The sequence below is a fragment of the Cricetulus griseus genome (genome assembly GCF_003668045.3).
Source record: "Cricetulus griseus strain 17A/GY chromosome 1 unlocalized genomic scaffold, alternate assembly CriGri-PICRH-1.0 chr1_0, whole genome shotgun sequence".
NCBI classification, from domain to species: Eukaryota; Metazoa; Chordata; class Mammalia; order Rodentia; family Cricetidae; genus Cricetulus; species Cricetulus griseus.
The window spans coordinates 95,212,479-95,237,332 of record NW_023276806.1 but is presented as its reverse complement, the minus strand read 5'-3'; the positions used below and the strand labels follow the sequence as shown (position 1 = coordinate 95,237,332).

The following is a 24,854-nucleotide window of genomic DNA, read 5'->3' as shown; positions in this document are numbered from 1 at the left end:
AGTGAAAGGGGAGGAGGGGAGGGAGAGAGAACTGGGATTGTCATGTAAAACAAACTTGTTTCTAATTCAAATGAAAAAATAAAGGAAAATAAAGCTCAAGATTGTTACAATAAAAACAAAATTGCAGCAGTGCATGACAGAAGGCAATGGTGAATAGGAATAGTCAGTAGTATATACTAATGCTCCATAAGCCTATAGGATCAATATAGCCATAATGAAAACATCACCAATTTTGTTTGTTTTCAGAAACAGATAAAACAAATTTTCAACTACCATAACTAAGAGTAAATCCCAAAGTTTACCCAGCTGTTTACCTATAAGTACGTCAAATCAGGGACCTAGCCATCAATGGCGAAAATACAGCAATTTTAGGGGGAAAAGTAAGAATACAAGATACTGTATTCTTGTAAGATAAAGATAATTTAGTTATTATAAAAGTCACAAATTATAAAGTTCTTGCTCTTAACAGTCTATAGAATGGAACAGTGAAATACATGTAGTTGACAATGGACATCTGTGTAGAGTACACTAGTAATTCCCACATAATATAAAAAAAACTCCATTTTAAGATAGAGGAAGAGATCAATGACCCATAAACACAGGTAAAAACACTCAGAAGCAATAAAAACAAATGAGATATAATTATCCCATCATTATAAAATATGACAACAGCAAGTACTGACAAGTGTAAAGTGTGGAATGTTTCGTACATTGCCCCAAAATGTGCAGTAACAGCCACTTTGCAAAGTGGCTCAGCATTTTCTCAAAATTTTAATCATTTACTTACTATCCTACCAGCAATTTTATTCTTAGTTGTTTACTCAACAGAAATAAAAAATATGTATTAGGAGTCCCAAGACTCAGGAATTTTTAAACCATTATTTGTAACATGCCAAAATTGGAAAAACTCAGTGTCTATCACTGAGTAAATAGATAAACTCATTGTGAGTCACAAAATGGAATAATACTTAGTACTAAATAGGAATAGAAAAGTCATAAGCAAAGAGATAAATGAATCAACAAATCCATAAGAAAAGTGAAAGAAGACTGACAAGAACCAGTACATGTTGTATGACCCCATCTTTTCAAAACCTGAATATAAAATCTAAAATAAAAAGCTGAAGAGCACCTAAGTGCTCAGGGATAGGATATATTATGGATACAAATGTGGAAATTTCTGAGGTGACAGACATATTTTCTTTAATCCTAATTTGCAGTGTTGTTTTACCAGACTATAAACTAGAAAAACCCATTAAAATGTGCATTCTAATAATTTTTATTGAGTTCCAGCAATATAAACAAATGATCTCAATGGAACTGAAATGAAAACTAACTTGAGAAAAATATATACACATAATATTAAACTCCTTAAAAGAGAAGAAAATCAGAAACATATTAAGATTCATACAAAGCAAAATACAAATCATTGGTAAGAACCATAAGTTTAAGGAAAACTAAAATTATGAAAAGACTATTTGATGTTCATAGTCTGGAAATGAAAAGATGGAGAGAACTAAAGGTCTAGCACATTGCAGAAATGCTCTCTGAAACTCCATTCTATGTGAAAATGCATACTTGCTTCTAACAATTGGTGTCCTAACCCTGATTTTGAAGTTTTAAGAGAATATGAAGCATGAAGAATTCCCGCTTTCTCAGGAGAAAGGAGAAAGGCCCAAAGACCTCCCTCAAGGCCCTAACTGTCATTATTAAACTTGAAAGTATTTTTGTCAGCTTAGAAGAAGGTGTACAGATAGAGAAGAACTGAGTATGAAACTCAAATAAAAAATATAAGGACATAATTTATGATAAGAAGAGGATCATGGTATACAGAAGTCTTCTAATGAGGGAGACCATCTTCCTATCTCCGTTTCTTGTTATGCATTTGTCAAAAAGCCATTCCAGCTGGTTATGGAACTCAACAGAAAGAGTTGAGTTCCATATGGAAACAAATACTTGACACAAAAAGCAACCATAAGCAAAAAAAGATACCATGAATTTCACCAATATCTATCTTTTATTGATCCAAAAAGGCATATTGATAATGATTTAAATAAAAACACTGCAAAAATGGCCAAGATGAGAGTGAATTGGCATTCTATTTTCAGCTACTGAGTCAGTAAACTCCTACAAATGCACAAGAAAATAACTTGGCATAGTCTAGGCATAGCTGACAGAAAAGCTGGGCAGCAATTCCAATCTAAAGCTTTTATTTGCCAAACAGATATGCACAGCAGCACAGCATGAACCCAGACAATAATAGATAGCCACAGTCATTTACATAAAAGCATTATTTGAAATATATAAAAACTGGAAAATTACTAATGTTTATAAACTTCATAATGAAGGGGCAGTACAATAAACAAAGTAAGTTGGCTATTTGAGGTCCAATGACACATATTACATAAAATTACACAGACTCATTTTCAAAGCTAATGGTTTAAACTGTTATCACTCAGAGATGATCAATTCCTATCACACTATCTATGCACATTTGAACCACTATTAGAAAAGGTAGTATGTGCCATACTACAAAGAATTAAAAGCTCTGTAATCAGTTTTAATCAAGACCCCTCAGTTGGCATTTGAAAATATACCACTGACTTTTTAGTAATTTCCCCAAGCACCATGTTTAGGCATTTATAAATATATTAAGAGTATTAGCTAATTGACATTCCCAAGAATGTTTACTTTATGTGTACCCATCACTGAATATTTAATTCATTTTGTCTAGGAAAAGTAAAAACAGTATAAGAAAGAAATCACCATGCATACCTCATGTTCTCTGCTGAATCTTCTGGCATTGGGGCAACGGTTTGTACAGCTGGAAGATTTTTGCTGGTAGCACCATTCACAAAACTAGAAGAGGAGGAAGAGGAGGAGGAACCTGAATCCACAGCACCTGTTCCCAAAATAATAATTTTAGTTTTAAATATAAATTTATTTAGCAAAATAACTTTATTACTTCATTTCTATTTGATTTTCAAAGAATAACTCATCAGAATTTCTAATGAGATTTGGTCATTAGTATACTAATAAATTCCATGATTTTAAGTAATGGATATTACATTAAAGTCCAGTTGACTTATGTTAATCTAACAAAATTACATGTTACAAATGGGTATAAATAAAAGACATCAACAGATGAAAAAATCTAGATTACATGAAGCTGATAAAAACAATGCAAATTTAAATGTAAAAATTTTGTTCCCTTTTTTACTGCTATAATGTAATATTCTTAGACCTCATGATCTAAGGCATATTTTCAGAAAACTGGGAGAACAGTTTTGTCATTTTAAAGCATTAAATTCTGACTTTTATTACAATGATTGCTTCAGAAGCCCTGACTACAGCAGTACCTGATTTTAAAATAATTAGTTCTCTTCAATTATATGAAGATGCCTCTTTAGAGATTTTTCTATAATATGTCATGTGAGTACATCAAAGAACTCTGGAGTTGTGGGACATCTAGTGTTATATCTTATGCTAATTCTAACAAAGTGAGTTGCTCACTGACTGGATTTCCACTGTAACAGCTGTACAGTGCCAAGTGCAATATCTAAACTGTACACTGTGCTCAGCATAAATGTTATCTCATATTTATATCTCTCTTTATATGATCAAATGTTACAGAAAAAGGTTATTGCTTAGTTTTAATTTTTACTGTAAAATATATTTTATACTATCCAAAAACTTATGTTATATATCAACAACTAATTTTTAAAACAAAAATTACAAGAAAGCATAACTTATCTTATACAAAGACAAAAAGTGATTTAATCTTTTTTGTTTAATGCAGTAAAATAAGGAATTTATTCACCCGAAATCACTAAGTACAGATTCCACTAAACTGTTATACTTTTAAAACTGAAAAAAAATGAACTTACAAATTTTAAAATGTCATTAATTCTGCTCAGTGATTGAGACAAGTATAGATGCTTAAGCAAGTGTTCTACTTACTACACCCCATAAATGTGTGGTTCATGATATGTCAGACTCAGGTGGCATGATAAACAAGATAGATACAGAAAGCACAAAAAGAAGCTACAAAATCAATAGAAATGGGAAGAATCTAAGTAATGATAATAAATGGAAAAGTTCAAGGCTATACAGTTTGGAGAACAGAAGACTACTATAGTCAGGGAAGGAAAGTCAGGGATCATCTTGCGTTGTATAAATACCTAAAATGGAATCACAAAGATTTGGGTAAGGATTTATTTAGCTAATAATCAACAGGAACATTTCTGGAAATTTGAGAGATAGCAAGATAGAGAGAGAGACAGAGAGAGGAAAGAGATTGATTTTAGTCAGACTTTTAAATTGGAATTTTTGACTTCTAGAATCATAGGAAATAGCAGGACAATGAATTGGAACAGTTATAACCTGAGAATATAAATTAATTCAGTGTGAGGCAATGGTCCTTATTCATATGCTCTTTTTACAAAGTTGAGGCTCTTGCATATCAACAAGGATTTTATAAAATTCTGCCTTTCTTTTAAGGATTTAGCAAAGGATACATCTTAGGGTTCAATCCTAAAAATCCATTTTCTAGCACTAAATGTCTGATGCACTTTCACATGCTTTATAAGTTCATTTCTACCTGTCATTCTCTAGTATCTAAATCAACTTTTGCTCTCCAAATGTATTCCAACAACCTGATTATAGCCTGAAAGTAGACTACGATGCTTTGAGACAACTCAAAACAAAAACCAGTTCTTTCTCTTGAAATGATGAGCACTGTATCTCTGTCCTAGAGACAGCAACAAGTTCTGACAAGTTGTTGAACAGGGTGCAGCACACTAAAGACTAAGCTAATCCTAAATGTTTGGAATTTTTAGTTGTTAAGATCAAATGGGAAAATGAAGATACAGTAAACGGAGAAAAAAGGATGAAGCTTCACAAAAGTCTATAAGGACGATACCTGTCGTGTTAATCATACTTTTTGGTGTAGCTCCAGGGGCAGCAAATATACTTGAGGTACTGCCTGTTGGCAGCCCACTTCCTGCAGCGGTGGCTCCCACAGTAGTGACAGATAGACTACCTGGAGGTGGTTTCTTTACAGGCACCACCACACTCCTGCAGAGAAAGACAGAAAATAACACCAAAGCTTGAGATAAAGCCTGTTCCCATGATGCACAGCAGATCCACAAAGCCAACAATGTAGTCCAGCTGAGCTTCCTCCCCTCAGTCCTTCCCTCTTCTTAGCTGACTCCATACTGTTAACTTGCAAACCCTAGATCACTGGTGAAAGGGTTACAAAACTTAAGCAAACACTGGGAAGTTTATTACATTAAACATTTATTTGGTAAACACTAGTGTAGAATCTGGAGTTTGAAAATCTTTCTTAAAATGACAAATAAAAAAATAATCACAAATCAGAGAAACAAGTGCTCAGATTAACACATTTTGCACATGCTTATTGAATAATCTTGCGATAAAATGTTCACAAAATATCCACTTCCTAGTATATCATCATACATGTAAAATGATCATGAAATTGGAGTGCCAATAGTTTATTGGGCTACTTGACTCATGCACCCAAGAACCTGATCACTGGAACCCAAATAAAGAAACCAGATGTGGTAGCAAGCACTGTAATTCCAACACTTCTGAGGTAAGACGGGAGGTAAAGACAGGAGAATCACCCAGAAGTTCATTGCCCAGTCAGCCTGCACATGCTATGCAGTCCAACAGAATCAAGACCCCCTCTTTCCGGCAAGGTGAAAGGAGAGAATTTGCTCCACAAAGTCCTTAGATTTCCAGGTGGCATGTGTACGCGCGCGCGCGCGCGCGCGTGCGCGCACACACACACACGCACACACACACACACACACACACACACACACACACACACACACACACACACACGCTTTCTAAAACTGTCATAAAATTATATTTACAAATAAACACCCAAAGAAATATTTGATAGTCAAACTGGAAAACATGATGCTGAAAAATATAGTGAGGGATAAAAATACAGTGAGGGATAACAAAACACATCAAGGTAATAAGGAAATTTATTTTAGTTCTCTCACCAAAAGCGTTTTCTATAACACAATAAAATTCAGATTATAGCAAAAATGCCACTTAACTTTCATGCTTTAACTTTGTAACATAGAAATCATTATTTTCTCATATTTACTCAATACTTTTAAATGAATTTTATTTAAAAAATCTGAATATCATGCTGTGTTAAACTTAAATGATAAACATGTGGATATTGCTCAATTTTAAAATATGCATTTTAAAATATAATCAGTATTTGTATTTCCTTGTCAGAAAGGCGTATTTCTCAAAACTTACAGCACTTCAAACTTGATTTCATAAATATCTCCCAAGCATTGCTCAACTATGATTGATTTTTCAGAAAAAGACTCACAAGATTTAGGTTCAAATGGAAAGCATGAAAAATAGTGACTGACAGCATGAAAATCTCCAATGTACACTGTCATTTAATACCTGTATATTTTATTATTAACATGCCCATTTATTATTATATACTTATTTTTCTGTGCTGTCTTTGTCAAGCTGTCATTTTTACATTCATAAAGGTAAAACAGAAGCCATCAGCATAGCTTCTCTTTCAGCAATGAAGTGGCAATACTTCCACAAAATGAAGAACTGTACTTGTAACCTGCTTTGTACTTTGAATAAAGTCCACTCAGTGACATGATATGAATGTCATTTTCAGACCCCAACTTTTTACCTTTCCTTAACACAATCCCTTCTTTTTCTTTTTAAATTTAAATTTAAATTAAATTTTAAATTTAAATTTTATTTATTTTATTTAAATTTTAAATTAAATTTAAATTAAATTTAACAAGCTTGTTTTACATATGAACCCCAGTTCCTCTTCCCCCAATCCTTCCTTGCCCCCGACTGAACCCCTATCCCATCCCCTTTCTGCTCCTCAGGGAGGGTGAGGCCTTCCATGGAGGAATCTTCAAAGTCTGTCAGGAGCAGGGCCTAGGCCCTCCCCCAGTGTCTAGGCTGACAGAGTATCCCTATGAGGAATGGGCTCGAAAAGTCCATTCTTATATAGGGATGAATACTGATCCACTGCCAAAGGCCCCAGACATTGCCCAGGCCTCCTAACTGACACCCACAATAAGGGGATCTGGAACAGTCCAATGCTGGTTTCCCAGCTATGAGTCTAGAGTTCATGAGCTCCCACTTGTTCAAGTCAGCTGTTTCTTTGGGTTTCCCCAGCATGGTCTTGACCCCTTTGCTCATTACTCCTCCCTCTCTGCAACTGGATTCCAGAGATCAGCTCAGTGTTTAGCTGTGGTGTCTGCTTCTGCTTCCATCAGCTACTGGATGAAGGCTCTAGGATGGCATATAAAGTAGTCATCAATCTCATTATTGGAGAAGGGCATTTAAGGTAGCCTCTCCACTAATGCTTAGATTGTTAGTTGGGGTCAACGTTGTGGATCTCTGGACATTTCCTTAGTGCAGATATCTCTTTAAACCTATAATGGCTCCCTCTATTATGGTATCTCTTTTCTTGTTGTCCTCTATTCTCCCATGACTCAATCTTCCTGCTCTCTCATGTCCTCCTCTCTCCCATCCTCTTTTCCCCTTCTCTTTCTCCTAACTCTCTCTCCCCTCCCCCATGCTCCCAAATAGCTCAAGAGATCTTGTCCCTTTTCCCTTCTCTGGGGGACCTTGTATGTCTCTTTTAGGGTCCTCCTTGTTTCCTAGCTTCTCTGGCGGTGTGAATCGTAGGCTGGTAATCCTTTACTGTATATCTAAAATCTATACTCGAGTGAGTACATACCATGCTTGTCTTTTTGTGACTGGGTTACCTGACTCAAGATGGTTTCTTCTAGTTCCATCCATTTGCCTGTGAATTTCAAGATTCCATTGTCTTTTTTTTCTGCGGAGTAGTACTCCGTTGTGTAATTGTAACACATTTTCTCCATCCATTCTTCAGTTGAGGGGCATCAAGGTTGCTTCCAGCTTCTGGCTATTACAAATAATGCTGCTATGGAACATGGATGAACAGGTGTTCTTGTTGTATGAATGTGCAACTTTTGGGTGTATGCCTAAGAGTGGAATTGCTGGATCTTGTGCTAGACTGATTCCCATTTTCCTGAGGAACTACCATACTGATTTCCAAAGTGGCTGTAGGAGTTTGCACTCGAACCAGCACTGGAGTAGTGTTCCCCTTTCTCCACATCCTCTCCAGAACAAACTGTCATCTGTGTTTTTTATTTTAGCCATTCTGACGTGTGTGAAATGGTATCTCAAAGTTGTTTTGATTTGCATTTCCCTGATGGCTAAGGATGTTGAACACTTTATGTGTCTTTCAGGCATTTTAGATTCCTCTATTGACAATTCTCTATTTCTGTACCCCACTTTTTATTTGGATTATCTGTTGTTTTGGTGACTAGCTTCTTGAGTTCTTTGTTTATTTTAGAAATCAGCCCTCTGTCAGATGTGGGGTTGTTGAAGATCTTTTCCCAATCTGTTGGCTGCCATTTTCTCTTGTTGACTGTGTCCTTTGCCTTACAGAAGCTTCTCAGTTTCAGGAGGTCCCATTTATAATTGTTGATCTCAGTCTGTGCTACTGGTGTTATGTGCAGAAAGCAGTCTCCTGTACTAATTCTTTCAAGGGTACCACCTAGTTTCTCTTCTAAAGAGTTTCAGTGTGGCTGGATTTATGGTGAGGTCTTTTTTCCATCTGGACTTAAGTTTTGTGCATGGCAATAGATATGGATCTATCTAGTCTTCTACATGCCAGCATCTAGTTATGCCAGCACCATTTGTTAAAGATGCTTTCTTTTTCCATTGTATAATTTTAGCTTCTTTGAAAAAATTAGGTGTCCGTAGGTATATGGGCCCATATCAGGGTTTTCAATTCAATTCAATTCGTCTACTTGTTTTATTTTTGTGCGAATACCAAGCTGTTTTCAGGACCATAGCTCTGTAATAGAGCTTGAAGTCAGAGATGGTGATGCCTCCAGATGTTCCTTTATTGTACAGAATTGTTTTGGCTATCCTGGGTCTTTTGTCTTTCCATGTAAATTTGAGAATTATTTTTTCAAGGTCTGTGAAGAATTCTGCCGGTATTTTGATGGGGATTATATTGAATCTGCATATTGCGTTTTGCAAGATTGCCATTTTTACTATGTTGAGCCTACCTATCCAAGAGCATGAGAGATCTTTCCATTTTATGGTGTCTTATTTTATTTCTTTCTTTAAAGACTCAAAGCCCTTGCTATACAGGTCTTTCACTCATTTGGTTAGCGTTACTCCAAGATACTTTATGTTGTTTGTGGCTATTGTAATTGTGATTTCTTTCTCAGCCCATTTATGGTCTGTATATATTAGGGCTACTGATTTTTTTTTTTAAGTTAATCTTGTATCCTTCCACTTTGCTGAAGGTGTTTTTCAGCTGTAGGAGTTCCCTGGTAGAGTTTTTTGGGTCACTTAAGTAAACTATCATATCATCTTCAAATAGTGAAAGTTTGACATCTTCTTTTCCAATTTGTATGCTCTTGATCTCCTTTTGTTGTCTTATTGCTCTAGCTATCACTTCAAGTACAATATTGATGAGCTATGGAGAGAGTGGACAGCCTTGTCTTGCCCCTGTTTCTAGAGGGATCATGTTGAGTTTCTCTCCATTTAGTTTGATGTTGGCTGTTGGTTTGCTGTATATTGCTTTTTATTATAGGTATATTACTGTGATCCCTGATCTCTCCAAGACCTTTTTCATGAAGGGATGCTGGATTTTGTCAAGGGCTTTTTCAGCATCTAGTAAGATGATCATGGGGTTTTTCTTTCTCAGATTGTTTATATGGTGGATTACAATGATGGATTTTTGTATGTTGAACCATCCCTGCATCCCTGGGATGAAACCTACTTGATCAAGGTCTAATGTTTTTTGATGTGTTCTTGGATTTAATTTGCCAGTATTTTATTGCATCAATGTTCATGAGAGATATTGGTCTGTAGTTGTTTCTTTCTTTCTTAGTTGTTTCTTTGTGTGGCTTGTGTACCAAGGTAATTGTAGGCTAGTAGAAAGAGTTTGGCAATGACCCTTATGCTTCTATTTTGTGGAATACTTTGAGGAGAATTGGTATTAGCTTTTATTTGAATTTCTGGTAGAATTCTGCATTGAAGCCATCTGGTCATGTGTAGGGAAAATGTTAGCCAAGCCCTTTTGGGGGCTGGCACAGGTGACGCAGACCATTCACATCAGAGCGTGACCAGTGACATAGCAAGACCTTAAATATGAAGGTCGCACCCCAGGAGCTCTCTCTGTTCCATGATTCACGTGGTTGTAGGGGCCTGACTCCATCTCATGAGTACTTTCCTATTTAAACATCTGTTCGTCAAACTTGCTCTGACTCCTTTGTGGTACGAATCAATTGTGTTCAGATTACAGGATTTTTATTCAGAACCTCCAGGTTAGTGCATGACTTTAAGTGGGATTTATTTCCCTGCTGCATCAGCGCACAGGTAAGTTTTCATCTTCACCTGTGGCACTAACCGCCACAGAGTGTTCCTGGCGCCTTTTGGCTGAGAGAAGCCCATTCCAGCTGGGCCTAAGAACCAGCTTAGGTACTAAACACTGTTTGTGGACTGATTGTGATTTCTGCCCCATGGCTACTGTGACTTTGGACTTAGACATGCTGGACCACGTTGGTTTTCAGCAGGCTTCCTCCATTTTTGGAAAACTGAGGCTCCTCCCCTTCCGTATTAGCCTTGACAGCTGCTTGGCTTCTGCCGGCTTGCCAAGTGCTGCCGCCGCTGAGTAAAGTGACGCAGTTTCTGCATGGCTGAGAAGCATGGTGGTGAGTCAACGGCAGGTACCAAGAACCCCACTACAGCCCTGCAGGTTATCCAAAACCTTTCTGCAATCAACAGTCAATTCCTTCTGTCTGTTCTAGTTTGTTTCAGAAAGCATTTAGGTATTTTGCAGGTGGTCTTGAGATGGACTTCGCTTCCAGTTCCTGCAGCTTTAAGTGGTTATTTGCTCCTGCCCGCCCCTCGCACCCACGACACCCAGCCGCTGCTCCACCACAGCCTACAGCCACCCACAGCTGCCGTGCACCCTCAAAGGGACCACTCACTGCCACCCACTGCGGGATTCTGCCTATGTCCATCCGGTGCTGCCTGAGATGCCCACGCCCAGCCACTGTGCCATCACAACCGACCACCTGCGCCGTCTACTGGTCAAACATGGTTACTGCAACTGTACAGTACAGGTAAACTTGCAGGATGACAGAATATCTGAGCATGCAGAAAGTTGGGAATATTCACACTAGTTATATGAATTCAATGTTAGAGGAGGCTTATGAATTGCCAGTGATTTACCTACATGCTGTGCTAGCAATCAGTTTTACAGTTCATTTGATATCTCTAACCAGAGGATTGAGACACAGTAAAACAGTCTAGTAAATTGGATGCAGGATACAAAAGCCAGCCAGGAAAATTTAATTTCTATTCTATTCTAGAATAGAGGACATGGAACATTTATGAAAGGAAGTTGAGAATAGCTGTAATACATTACTATCATGAGTAGAAGAGAAAAATACCCAAATAGAAACTAAAATCTGTTCAATGTCTGATGATTTGAATGCAAAAATAGTGAGGAATCGAGACAGGATTAGTAACTTAGAACAGGCGGTGAGCTCCATGTCTGAGGAATCTACTGCTGCAGACGACAAGCTGGAGTCCAGGATTGGATATTTGCAAGGCAGTTTACATGCCACTCAGATAGTGTCTAAGGATGAGAACATTAAAGAATTAGAAGCACAGGTAGATGTAAAACTACAGAAACTTACTGATTCTGTGAAACATTTAGAATCTAACATGTCTCATGAAATTCAACCCTTACAATGAGACTATGGTTGCCAGTTTACAAGCTTTGGATGACACAGAATCAAGTTGCTCCCAATCTAATGCATCTAGTAGCAGCTGTGCTTGAAAAGTCAGATACAGTGGAGAGCTCTTTTCAGGGAGGTAGGTAATGCCTTAAAGCTTCAAAGCATAAAGAATGGTTATGAAGCTCCCAAGGCTAGGATCCTGGGTCAGGGCATTTATGCTAATCCACAGGTTCAGGCTGATATGATGATCATATTTTATCCTTATGCAGGACAGCAGCCTTGAATGCCTGGGACAAGGTTCGTGAGCCAGGAGAAAGAGTAGAAAGTTGTATCAGGATAGAACAGGGACTGTCATAACAGTTTCATGACTTTTTACAAAGGTTAACTAGGGCAGTAGAATTACAGGTAACAGATCCAGAAACAAGAAAATCAATCATAAATACAATAGCTTATGAAAATGCAACTACAATACGCAAAAGAATACTTTTGCCTTTAAAGATCAGATCAGCTCTGCTGGGTTTTGGTATACAGCTAACCTCCACTATAATGTACAAGATACAGGAGCTTGGGTAGGAGAGACAATCTCAAAAGGGTTAAAGAGATCCCAAGAGGTTAAATGTTCTCAAGGTAATGATGCAGGAGCTTGGGAAGAAGTACCTTAAAGAGGCTCTTCCTACCCAAGGGGCCAGAGGTTATCACTACTATGAACCAAGACCTTGGGTAGGAAGAGCCTTCCCCAGGAGGCCAAGAAGACACCATGAACCTAGATTTTTTCAGATGTGGCAAAATGGGACATATTGAGAGAAATTGTAGGCAAAGGAATTCTAGCAATGCCTCATACAGAAGGCCACCGCCTTCCGAGTTGTGTAGAAGATGTGATAAGGGCAGACACTGGACCAATGGATGTAGATCGACCAGAGACAAGCAAGGAAACCTGTTACAATCGGGAAACACTTTGAGGGGCCTCTAGAAGTCCCCCACATTGAGAAAGGTCTGGTCATTCCCAGTCACTGGAGGACAATCTTTCACAGGACAAATAGATAGTACACTGCCTATTGAAAAGAGTGATATTACTCTAGATGGTAGTTTGGCTAGTAATGAGGAATCAAACGTGACTGCAGGAGATGATAAACGCATATTTTGGCAAACTTCTAAAATGATAAGAGGCTGCAGTTGAAAGTAAGAATTAATACTAAAGTTATTACTGGCTTAGTGGACACTGAAGTGGAGTAACTATTATTACCCAAAAGTCCTGGCCTCAGACACGACCTCTTAGAGAGGTTAATGTACAATTTTTAGGAATTGAAACTCTATTTAGAATTTGACACAGAATGTTAATTGGGTGGTCTGCATTTGACCGAAAGGACAGAAAGGATGGCTAAAAACATATGTCGAAGACATAGCACTAAATCTTTGGGGTCGTGATCTGTTACGGCAATGGAATACTCAGATAAATATTCCTCCAGTATCAGATATGAATTATGTACAATCTTTAGATGGTAGAAAAAATTTGTTAAGACTCTATAGGAAACAGGTTAATTTTACAGCTGTCTCTCAGAACTCTTTTTTTTCTAGTCCCTATTCAATTAAAACAAGGCTGGCTTTAGAGTTGGATTTGGCTTTCCTCCTCTAAATCCAAGCACTTTGTTAAAATAAACTTCAGATAATCTGTTCTATATCAAGAAGCCAATTGATGTAATACAGAATAGGGGAAAGATTAGGGACTGTTATTTGTTGTTTCTTGGCTTTCTTCTCTCAAGATGTACACCCTTTCATAATTCTTATTTTCCCATGGTTGACCTTCCCGGTATGCATACATATACAAGCAAACATTTCTCTGCTAACATTTATGTTTCAGTCGCACAAAGCCAATGAAGTCCTGCCTGACAGCAATCCCTGAATGCCCCAGAAAGAAAATGGACCACACCTCCTTGAGTACACTGGATCCAACTTGCTTTGTTTCAGCTGACACTCTGGCCAGAACTTCAGGTAGTGACTTCAATCAACACAAGAACTTCAATCAAGATAAGGACTTCAACTGGACCTTCAATCAAGCATCTCCCACCAGACACAGACTGGATATAACCCATTCAGGACTTTCATTACACTAACATTTTCCCCACAGGACCCCACTAGGTTGTCATTGTCCCAGTTCAGCAGGAAGTAGCATGGAGAATACTATGCCCCATTTCCCCACTGTTGACACCTAGTTAGGGCTAGTTTCCTATTGTTTAAGGTTGGGTTTGGAAGGAGGTGTTCAAGCTTGGATATCTTTTTCAGATGATTTTAAGGTTTAGTTGCAATAGTTATAGTTAAGATGTGACATGAGTAGATTATTATAACTTTATGTAATTCACCCTTATGATTGTTAATGATAGATAATTTACACTTTTAAGTTATAATCCTCTTTTAGACTAAAAGGGGAATTGTAGGGGAAATGTTTGCCACCCCCTCTTTGGGGCTGGCACAGGTGACACAGACCACTCATACTAGGGCATGGTCAGTGACAAAGCAAGACCTTAAATATGAGGGTACAACCAAGGTGGCTCTCTCTGTTCCATGGTTCTCGTGGTTGTAGGGGACTGACTCTGTCACGTGAGTACTTTCCTATTAAAACATCTGTTCATCAAACTTGCTTTGACTCTTTTGCAGTACAAATTAAATTGTGCCCCACTTTAGTCCTGGGCTTTTTTTAGTTGGGAGACTTTTTTTCCTTTTTTTTTTTTTTAATTAGTTCAAATTAGGAACAAGCTTGCTTCACATGTCAATCCCTTCTCCCTCCCCCTCCCCCAAACCTTCTCCCTCAAGCCCCCACCTGCTCCCATTCCATCCACCCTCTATTCCCCATCAGGGTAGGGCCATTGGTGGTGGCTCCCCAAAGTCCACCACATCATCCTGGGCCCGGCCTAGGCCCCCCCCCCATGTATCCAAGCCAAGAGTATATCCCTTCACGTGGGATGGGCTCTCAAAGTCCCTTCTTACACCAGGGAAAAATACTAATCCACTACCAGGGCCCCCTAGAGTTTGGAGGCCTCCTAACTGACATCCATGTTCAGGGGTCTGGATCAGTCCTGTGCTGGCCTCCCAGACAGCAGCCTGTGGTCCATGTGCTCCCCCTTGTTCAGGTCAGTTATTTCTGTGGGTTTCCCCAGCCTGGTCCCAACCCATTGGATCTTCATTCCTTAGTTGGGAGACTTTTGATGACTGCTTCTATTTCATTGGGGGAACACAAACCCTCCTTTTTCAAAGAGGCAATTTTGTTAATTTCTTCAGTAACTTTCAGTGTTGAAATTTAACTTTGTGATTATTATTGTTCTTAATGAGCTCTTATAGCTTTTTTGAGATTAAAGGTATTAAATCTTTTCTTTTTTAAAAAAAGATTCATTTATGTATTTTATGTGTAAGAATGCTCTGCTTGAATGTGTGCCTGCATGACAGAAGAGGGCATCAGATCTCATTATAGATGGTTATAAGTCACCATGTGGTTGTTGGGAGTTGAACTCAGGACCTCTGGGGAAAAAAGCCAGTGCTCTTAAGCTATGATCCATCTCTCCAGGCAAAGGTATTTTAAATAATATTAATTGCGCCATAAAATTTCTCTACTTTTTCTTTCTAGTAATATCAAAGTCAAATGCTTTAGGTTCCATCTTGTAACAACTTTACCATCATCCAAAACACACACTGTCTTTTTAATCCATCCATAATATGTCCTCATCTAGTGTCTCCATTTACGTTCCCAAAATGAAGTATGACATTGTAGAAAGAATACACAATGGGATACCAGAGATTGAGAGTTGACTTGAACATCTTCAAGCTATATGATTCTAATTCCAGTTTCCCATTATCAAAGATGGGACTTGCTCTCTCATATAACTTGTGAACTTAAATGAGGATGAATTCAGAATGACTTCAATTATGAGATACCTTAGAATTATTAACAACTGTTATCAGTCTCTAAATTCAAGGGACATCCTACCTATAGGATCTAAGGTATCAAGTTCCAAACATAAAAAGGTAACAAAAAAATAAAAAGGAAAATACTGATACATTTGGTTTATCATTAACTTCTGTGATTTAGAATAATATGATGCATACTATTCCATTGGAATCTTAATAACAAAACAAAACTATTCTTAATCTAAAAGTAATTTCTTGATAAAATTATTCCATGTTTTTCCTGCATCTCTCAAAAATTCTTGTTGATTAATAAACATAGAGGAGATGGCTAAATTGAAAAAGTGCTTGATGTGCTATCATGAAGACTTGAGCTGTGACCCCATTCAGCTGTGTACAAAGACTGGCATAAGGCAAGGCCACATGCTTCTGTAAGTTCAAAACCAAGGAGGTAGAGATAGGTGGGTTCCAGGGGTTTTCTGGCCAGCCAGTTTCACTAAATTGAAATTGGTGAGCTCAAGACCAGTGAGAAAACCCTGTCTCAAAAACTCTGGTCAAGAACAATTGAGGAAGATAACTGACATCATCTTGTAACACACACACACACACACACACACACACACACACACACACACACACGGACACGGACACGGACACGGACACATAGACATATGGATAAATGGTTGGCAGTGCTGTAAGATTAAAAATAACATCACAGATTTCTGAGTAGCACATTATTGTCATGATTATGAAATAAGGGCAAACCTTCCAATAACAGACTCTATAGCATGTAGGAACACTTATCAATAGTATTGTATCCTGTGCAGAACCTAGAAGAAATATTATGATAAGTATGCAAATTCTGTATAGAATGTTTATCAAAAAATGCAAATATCACAAACAACTGACTGCATAAGAAAAAAAAACAAACCAAAAATCCTGAATCATTGTGAAACCCTCCTGTGACTCCACTGGGTTTGGTGAACTGAAAGCACAGAAACTGAAAGCACACTTTTAAGTGGTTAGAGGTCTAGATCTGACAACTGCTAGCTGTGCAGTGTAGGACACAGCATGTGATTCTCTGTCAACTCATTTATCTTCACCATTACAATGAGATTCACAATGGTTTGTGCTGCATAAGGCTGCTGTCAAAGTGCTTGCCACAGCATCTACATATTACAGATCTTCACTGCACTTTAAGCTATTGATATTACCATGGAACCCTCAAAAGTATTAATGTTGGTCAGGTCTACATCAGCAATAGTACCCAGACTGAAAGAAGCTATAATCCTGTGACATACTTCCCTTTTTGTCCTCCTAATTGAGAATCTATGAGCAATTTGAGGCTTTCATATTTCAATAGTAACAACAAATACTATCATATCTAAAAGGAATGCCTAAGATAGGATATAAAGATAACAAAGTCTTGTGAACCCTAAAAAGACTTAAAAAATATAGAAAACATGTAGTAACTTTTAAAAATCTAAAGACATATAACAAAATGATACTTCTATGCATCTGAAAATATCAAGTTAGGACCAGCAGCACCAAAAAATCTCTGTAATATTTCTTATCAACTAATTTCCAGTGACAGGTATGTTCAAATGGCTGAGATGACAATTTGACTAGGAGTCAACTGATTTTAACAGTAAGGTTTGACTAATTTCACAGATATTTTTCTTCATCAATAACTTTATGAATTTATAAAAACAATGTTTTAGTTAATACAATCATATTGTTTGTCTAGGATCACAATACTGAATATTATTGTGCCTAAGATCCCTACTGTCATTCTCCAACTCCAAAGGTGAATAGAAACCTTCTTAAAACCCTTCCCATCTTTCCTAGGATGCTATGCCAACCTTCTGCCCGGGAACTGCTCTCTAACTTCCCAGAGACTGCCTAACACCCACCCACGTTCCCCAGGATCCTATGCTGACTACACCTATCATTTTTTATCTTTAGGCCACTTAGGACCCAGCATGCTTTTTTATTCTGGACTCCATGATGAGTTCACTTCTGGTTAGGGTCCTTTTCTTTTTCTCCCCCGTAGGAAACTCAAGACCCTGCTTGCTTTCGCCAGGCCTCCTTGACAACCTCCCTCTTCTTGTTGGCTCTGCAGGAAGTGACCAGATTATATAGAGACCTGACCCAACTTCAATATAGTGATCCAAGTCTTGGCTAGAGCAGTAAAACAGGAACAAGAAATAAAAGAGATACAAATAGGAAAAGAATTCCTGTTTGTTATTGATACAATTCTATAATAAGACCATAAAGACTCACCTAGACTACTCACAGAACTAAATAACATTTTCAACAAAGTGTCAGGAAACAAAACTAACATTCAGAAATCAATGTTCACTGTGTATACCAAAAACAAACATGCAGAGAAGGAAATCAGGGAATTTCATAACAGCCTTTTAAAAAAGCCCCAGAGTAAGCCTAACTAAGAGATGAAGACCTACAATGAAAAGATGAAATTGAGGAAGTAACTAGAAGACAGAAAGATCTTTGCTCATGGATTGGTAGAACTAACAGTGTGAAAAAGATATAATAAAACAGACTTTATGAAACTAAAATCCTTCTATACAGAAAAGGAAACAGTCAATCAAATGAAAAGGCAGCTGAATAATGGTCCTGGCTACTTTTGTGTCAACTTCATACAAGTTGGAGTTGTCATGGAGGAAGGAGCCTCAACTAAGAAAATGCCCCCCTAAGATCTGGCTCAGGTAAGCCTGTAGGGCAGTTCTTAATTAGTGAATGATGTAGGGGGGCTTGGCCCATTATGAGTGGGGCCTGTACTTGGGCAGGTGGTCCTGGGTTCTGTAAGAAAGCAAGCTAAACAAGCCAGTATGCAGCACCCCTCCATGGCCTCTGCTTTAACTCCTGCCTCCAGATTCCTGCCCTATTTGGGAGTTTCTGGCCTGATTTCCTTTGATGATTAACTATGATATGGAAACATAAGCTTAATAAACCCTTTATTCCCTAACATGCTTTTTGGTCATGAGAAATCCTAAGACACGTTGGTACCAGGAGTGGGGTATTGTGACGGGCTTGACCATGCTGTTGGCAGATAAGAGTGGCTATGATCATGATATATCTTCACAACAATAGAACATGGACAAGGACAGAAGCTGGTATCAGGATTGCAAGGTACTAATGTAACAGACCTAACAATGATGTTTTGGGGAGGATTGTGGAAGGACATGAAACTTGGACTAGAAAATCCACTGTGTGTTGAGAGCTCAATGGGACATTCTGTAAGAGCATGGGAGAGAAGAATATTGAGAGCAATTCAGATGATGGAGGCCTGGCTTGGGAAGATTCAGAGGGAAGTTTAAAGACTCTACTGTGGTCACTTGTTATTTTGAATGAAAGAGAGAAATTTTTTTCCTATCATACATCAATCAGAGGATTAATAACAGAATACACAAAGAAAAAATTAAGAAACCCAACCAATCAATAAATGGTCCACAGGCTGTGCATTGGTGGCGCATGCCTTTAATCCCAGCACTCGGGAGGCAGAGGCAGGTGGATCTCTGTGAGTTCGAGACCAGCCTGGTCTACAAGAGCTAGTTCCAGGACAGCCTCGAAAGCCACAGAGAAACCCTGTCTGGAAAAACAAAACAACAACAAAAAAAAATGGTCTACAGATAAAACAAGGAATTCACAAATGAATTACTAATGATGAAAGATCAGCTTTAAAAAGTGTTCAATATCATTAGCTATCATTGGAATACATAATAAAATTACTTTAATATTTTATCTCACCCTAGTCAAAATGACTATTATCAAGAAATCAGATGACAACAAATGCTACTGAGTATATGAGGGTAAAGTAACCCTTATTCATTGTCATAGGGGCACAGACATGTACTCCTATGGACATCAATATGAAGATTCCTCAAAAAGATACAAATAGTACTGCCATATGTTCCAGCTATTCCATTCCTGGTCCCTGGTCATGTTCTCCTATAGAGATATTTAGTCATCAGTGCCCATTGTCACTTTTCACAAAAGGTAGGAAATGGAATTAATCTATATGTCCATAAAGGGACTGATAATTAAAATAGATGTAGAGCAAAGGATTACCAGCCTACAATCCTCTTCACCAAAGAAACTAGGAAACAAGAAGGACTCTAAGAGAAAAATGCATGGACCCCAGAGAATGGGAAGGGGGGGATCTTATGGGCTAATTAGGAACATGAGGGTAGGGGACAGGAAGATGCCAGAATAAGAGGAGAAGAGGGGTGGGAGAGGAGGAAATGGAGGACCAGAAATGTTAAGTTGGGAGAAGAATAGAGGAGAGCAGGATGAGAGATACCATATCAGAGGGAGCCATTATATGTCCAAGGAGAGATCTGGCCCTAGGGAGATTTCCAGAGAGCTACAAGGATGACACGAACTGACAATCTAGGCAATGATGGAGAGGATAACCTAAATTTCCTTCCCCTATAACAAGACTGATGCTACTTTTTATGCCATCCTAGAGCCCTCATCCAGTGGCTGATGGAAGCAGAGGCAAACATGCCCAGATATACACTGAACTGAACTCTGGAACGTAGTTATAGAGAGGGAGGAATGAAGATCAAAGGGGTTGGTACCAGGCTAGTGAAACCCACAGAATCAGCTGGCCTGAACAAGGGGGAGCACATGGACCCCAGACTACTGTCTGGGAGGCCAGCACAGGACCAAATCAGACCCCTGTCAATAAGGAGGCCTCCAAACTCTAGGGGGCCCCTGGCAGTGGATTAGTATTTCTCCCTGGTGTAAGGAGGGACTTCGAGAGCCCATCCCACGTGAAGGGATTCACTCTTGGCTTGGACACATGGGGGAGGGCCTAGGCCCTGCCCAGGATGATGTGGTGGACTTTGGGGAGCCCCATCAAGAGCCCTACCCTGCCTTGGGAGTGGAGGTTGGATGGAGTGGGGGGCAGGTGGGGGGATTGAGGGGAGGGAAGGGAGAAACGATTGACATGTGAAGCAAGCTTGTTCCTAATTTGAACTAAAAAAATTTAATTACAAAAATAAAAAAAATTAAAAAAGAAATTTAGAAGGAAAAATATAGTTCATATACAAAATGGAACTTTACCTGAAAGGAATGAAATTCACAGGTAAATGGATGGAACTAGAAAATAAGTAAAGTAACTAAAGCTCAAAAAAGAAAAAAAAAACCCACACATGGTAATATTCTCATTTGTGTACTCAAGCTTCAAAAAATTTCTAAAATAATAAGGCTCTTGTCATTCTTCTTGTTTGCTCATAAGAACTAGGTAAGACCCTATCTCAGAATACATCACATATATTGACTGAATGATGGATAAAAAACTGGAAATGAGTTGGAATCTTCCTCTTTACTGGCTACTTTTTACAGCACTGGTAGGTGCTATCCAAACTTCTGGGTGACGAAAGGTATCTCCATGGTCTTATCAGCCTGTGAACACTCCAGGAGATGAAGCAGCCAGGTTAAGATGTGCTCACTAGTGCAAGAGTAGTGCAATCACAAACTCTCATTATGATGACTGCACTGGGTCTGTATAAAAATGGGCCCATGAACAGTAGGCACAGGTGGAGGATGGAGTCAGGGACCTATTGTTTACTACTGAATTATTTTCCATGAGCAGATTCAAGAAGCAGGGACAACACAGCCTTCACTTGTGTACACAATGGTAACCCCACCAGGATCCAGCTCATAGATAATCTAGGTAAAGTAAAAAGCTCACAAAAAAAAAAAAAAAATCAAAAGTCATGATTCTGGGAAAAGGACTGGTAAGGAGTGAGTGGTTAATAGGGATGTGAGGGAGATTAAGGAGGATGGGTAGTAAGAGTAATCAGAAAGCATTATATAAAACTATGAAACTGTCAAAGAAAAAATATTAATAAAATAGAAAAATGTCTCTGGCATAAATATACAAAGATCGAATTGTAGTGGAGGTCACAAAAACATAGAGGATATTGGGAGTAAAAACCAAAAATAGATTACATAGAGAGCAACTATTAATAGCCAGATTTATTCATTCCCAGATTATCATACTTTGTCCAAAGAGACTTATGTAAAAACAGAAACTGAGTGGAAAAATAATATGCTAAATACTTTAGGAATTGCAGCTGTTTAATGAATCTCACAAAACATCACAGGATTATTAATCTAACACTTCATCTATTATGCTTCTCTACTTGATAAAATATTTGAGAATACCAATAAATGTTTAAAATAACTATTTCATTAATTACCTACTAAAAAGAGATTCATTATTTAATTCCCTTAAATTGTCTCTGAAGATGCCACAAAAACCAAAGGGAACACAGGTTATAGCTACACATTCAAAACTCCATCACAGCCAGTCCACTCTAGGCAGGATAAATTCAGAGATTACAATGGAATATTTGACTTGTGTAAACTGGCAGGTTTATAATTAATTTTCAATATATTTACTTTTTTCTTTTAAGTAATATAATCAAAGTAGATTCCTCCACAATCAGAAAGTGAGAACACAACACTAGCATAAATAATTATACTTTTTAAAAACAATCTTAGTTCTGTGGCTAAAGAAATAAAATCTGCTTATGAACATTTTTTATTATATCCTCTATTTTTATTTTTTTGTAGCAAAGTCAGTGATATAATCTAATGAAGGCAGACTGTACTAAACTAAGCTTATACTTTGTTTAAAACAGGAAATCTAAGTAAATTGTTTGTTTAGCATTATTTATTTTAACCACATATTTTATTTCAGGGATGCTCTTTTTTTTTTTAGAAAAGAAAATGCTCTGGAGGCAAAAATTTTAAAAAGTGAGGAAAAACACATTACTCATTTCCCAGACTACATCAAACATAGTTAGTAATCTGAACACAAAACAGGTTCTAAAAAAAAGACATGTAATTATACAATATTAACCATATTGGCCTCTCCTAGTTAAGGAAGCAATACTATTGCAAGCTTTCTATAATATACTAAATTTGCAACAATTTCTAAAAGAAGAATAACAAGAAAAATATACAAAGAGCCACTTTTTTAAGTTATTGTCTTCCCAAGATAAGCATGTGAAATACAGAGTTTAATTAGCTAAAAATGGGGATGGAAGGGGCAAAGCTTTACTGGCAGATGTGCAGAAAAAGCTAACAGTGGTGCAGTTAATGACAGCTTGACTAGAATTATTAACAAACCATGGTCTACTGATAACTCTACCAAGAGAGGCAGTGTTGGTGGAGAATTTTGCAACTTGCTATGTTGCTTTACAGATGGCAACACTAAACTTTGCTGTCAGAAACAAAACCATAAATGTTTTCACTCAATAATAAAAATCCAGTGCAATCTCTACACACATTGTGCTTACTGCACAGTGGTTTGGGGGATTCCTAACATTTTTATATGCATACATATACCTTTCGATAATTCACTGCAATCAAAGACACGACTTATTTTTTAAAATAATTTATTTAACTTTATTTTATGTGCATTGGTATAAAGGTGTCAGATCCCCTGGAACTGGAGTTACAGACAGTTATAAGCTGCCATGTGGGTGCTGGGAATTGAACCCAGGGCCTCTGGAAGAGCAGCCAGTGCTCTTAATAGCTGAGCCATCTCTCCAGCCCCCAAAAGACATGTTTTATAATCTGCACAGATGTCATGGGGAGATAAAAGAAACCAGTAATTTTTGTACATGTAGAGAAGAACATCTTTTATAAAGAATGCCACATACAATTTGAAGAAATATCAAATTCTAAAATAAGTTTGTTTAATTAGACCTAAGCATTTCTAGAATTTGATGTTGCTATTTATGTATTAAAATTTCATAAACTTTAAAACACCAAAACTCTTCAGTGTTCCATCATAAGTGGAAAGATGAGTGAAGAGTGTGAGTGTCCAGAATTCTGTTCTCTTCAGTTTTGTTTAAGCAAGTCATTTTGTAGTCTAGAGTAAGCATAAGAAATGCATTGCTGCAATGACTATAGCAGACCAATAAGCACCTGGTTAACAAAAGAAATATCACAGATGATTCCCAGTACAATTACATAGTGCTCTTTTAGGTTCACCAACTGAGATTACAGATATTTAAACTGAAAGTAAAGGTAAAATACTTTATGCAAAGACTAAGCCTTGTGGTAATTCTGTTCTACACTGGGAGCTTTCTGGTCTTTCATTCTAAAGGCTGTCACCTTGGATCCCATTTTTCAAGGAATTCAATCTGTTGTTAAAAGACGTGTCATAACTTGAATTTCAGACTTCAGTGTTTCAGTAATATGTTTATATACCTCATAATGCAATTATAGCTACCTTAAGACAGATAAGGTAAATGTCAGCAATATACTGGAAATATAATTGAAAACGCAGCAGTCCAGGAGTTCTTGTGGGGATGATGTCTCTGAAACGCTGCTCAAAGCTCCAGAGTTTGAAGTTAAATTTTTGATGTTGTCATTCTCTATCTATTGAATGGCTGACAGACAATCAAACCCGTCTGGCTGGCTGGCAGCTCATTTTGCTGGCAGGTGGCAAACAATTAGACACACCAATTTGTGCCTCCTGATGACATTAAAGCATGAAACTAAGTTGTATGCGGGGCCTAGTGATTTGTGTGAAAGCATTTCAAAAATAATACTCCTCGCCGTGGCAACTCATTTCAGACTGCCACCTTACATTATGGCTTTGAGCAGTGAAGACGACAGACTTGAGTTACGTGCGGTGCAAGGCCGCTTCTGTTCAATCCGTCATCAGTGCCCCCAGAGACCTCAATCCCCTCCTTTCATCAATATCACCTCATCATTTACATTTGCTAGTACTTGAGCTACTGCATATATTAACTACACTGGAGACTCTTCCTAAAAAGAATAAAAAAACATAAAAAAACATGCTTTGTGCTTTTCTATTTCATTCTACTTACACAATTTAGAATAATGATTCCAGTCCAACTATACTTTGCACAAATGTTACCAGGAACAAAATGAAAGTCCTATTGTTTCAAAAAAATATTCTGAAAAGTTTAAATACTGTGCAGCTAAGAATAGTGACCATTTAGATGACAGCTGTAATTTTTAATGAAAAAAAAAGAATAAAACCCCAAACCAACAAAAGAAAATTTACTTAATTATATTGAATTCTCTTCTGCAAATCTCAGTAATTAACTAGAT

The 24,854-nt window shown here is 37.7% G+C and overlaps 1 protein-coding gene and 1 non-coding gene across 10 annotated transcripts in view; both read right to left on the bottom strand.

Moving 5' to 3' along the window:
• The window catches only part of Nbea (neurobeachin), a 525,226-nt gene that overhangs the window by 302,830 nt on the left and 197,542 nt on the right, over positions 1–24,854 (bottom strand). For 7 of the 9 annotated variants that reach the window (XM_035451902.1, XM_035451904.1, XM_035451906.1 and 4 more), the window contains 2 exons: positions 4,919–5,073; positions 2,773–2,899 (listed from right to left, as the gene is read on the bottom strand). In XM_035451902.1, coding sequence (XP_035307793.1) covers positions 2,773–2,899; positions 4,919–5,073 — 282 coding nt within the window. Of the gene's footprint in view, positions 1–2,772; positions 2,900–4,918; positions 5,074–24,854 lie in introns of those variants that run through there. The other 2 variants (XM_035451905.1, XM_035451907.1) reach the window with 2 other exon arrangements.
• LOC113833419 lies at positions 6,510–6,638 on the bottom strand. Its single transcript, XR_003481088.1, has one exon. It is a non-coding gene; the product is annotated as a small nucleolar RNA SNORA69 (small nucleolar RNA).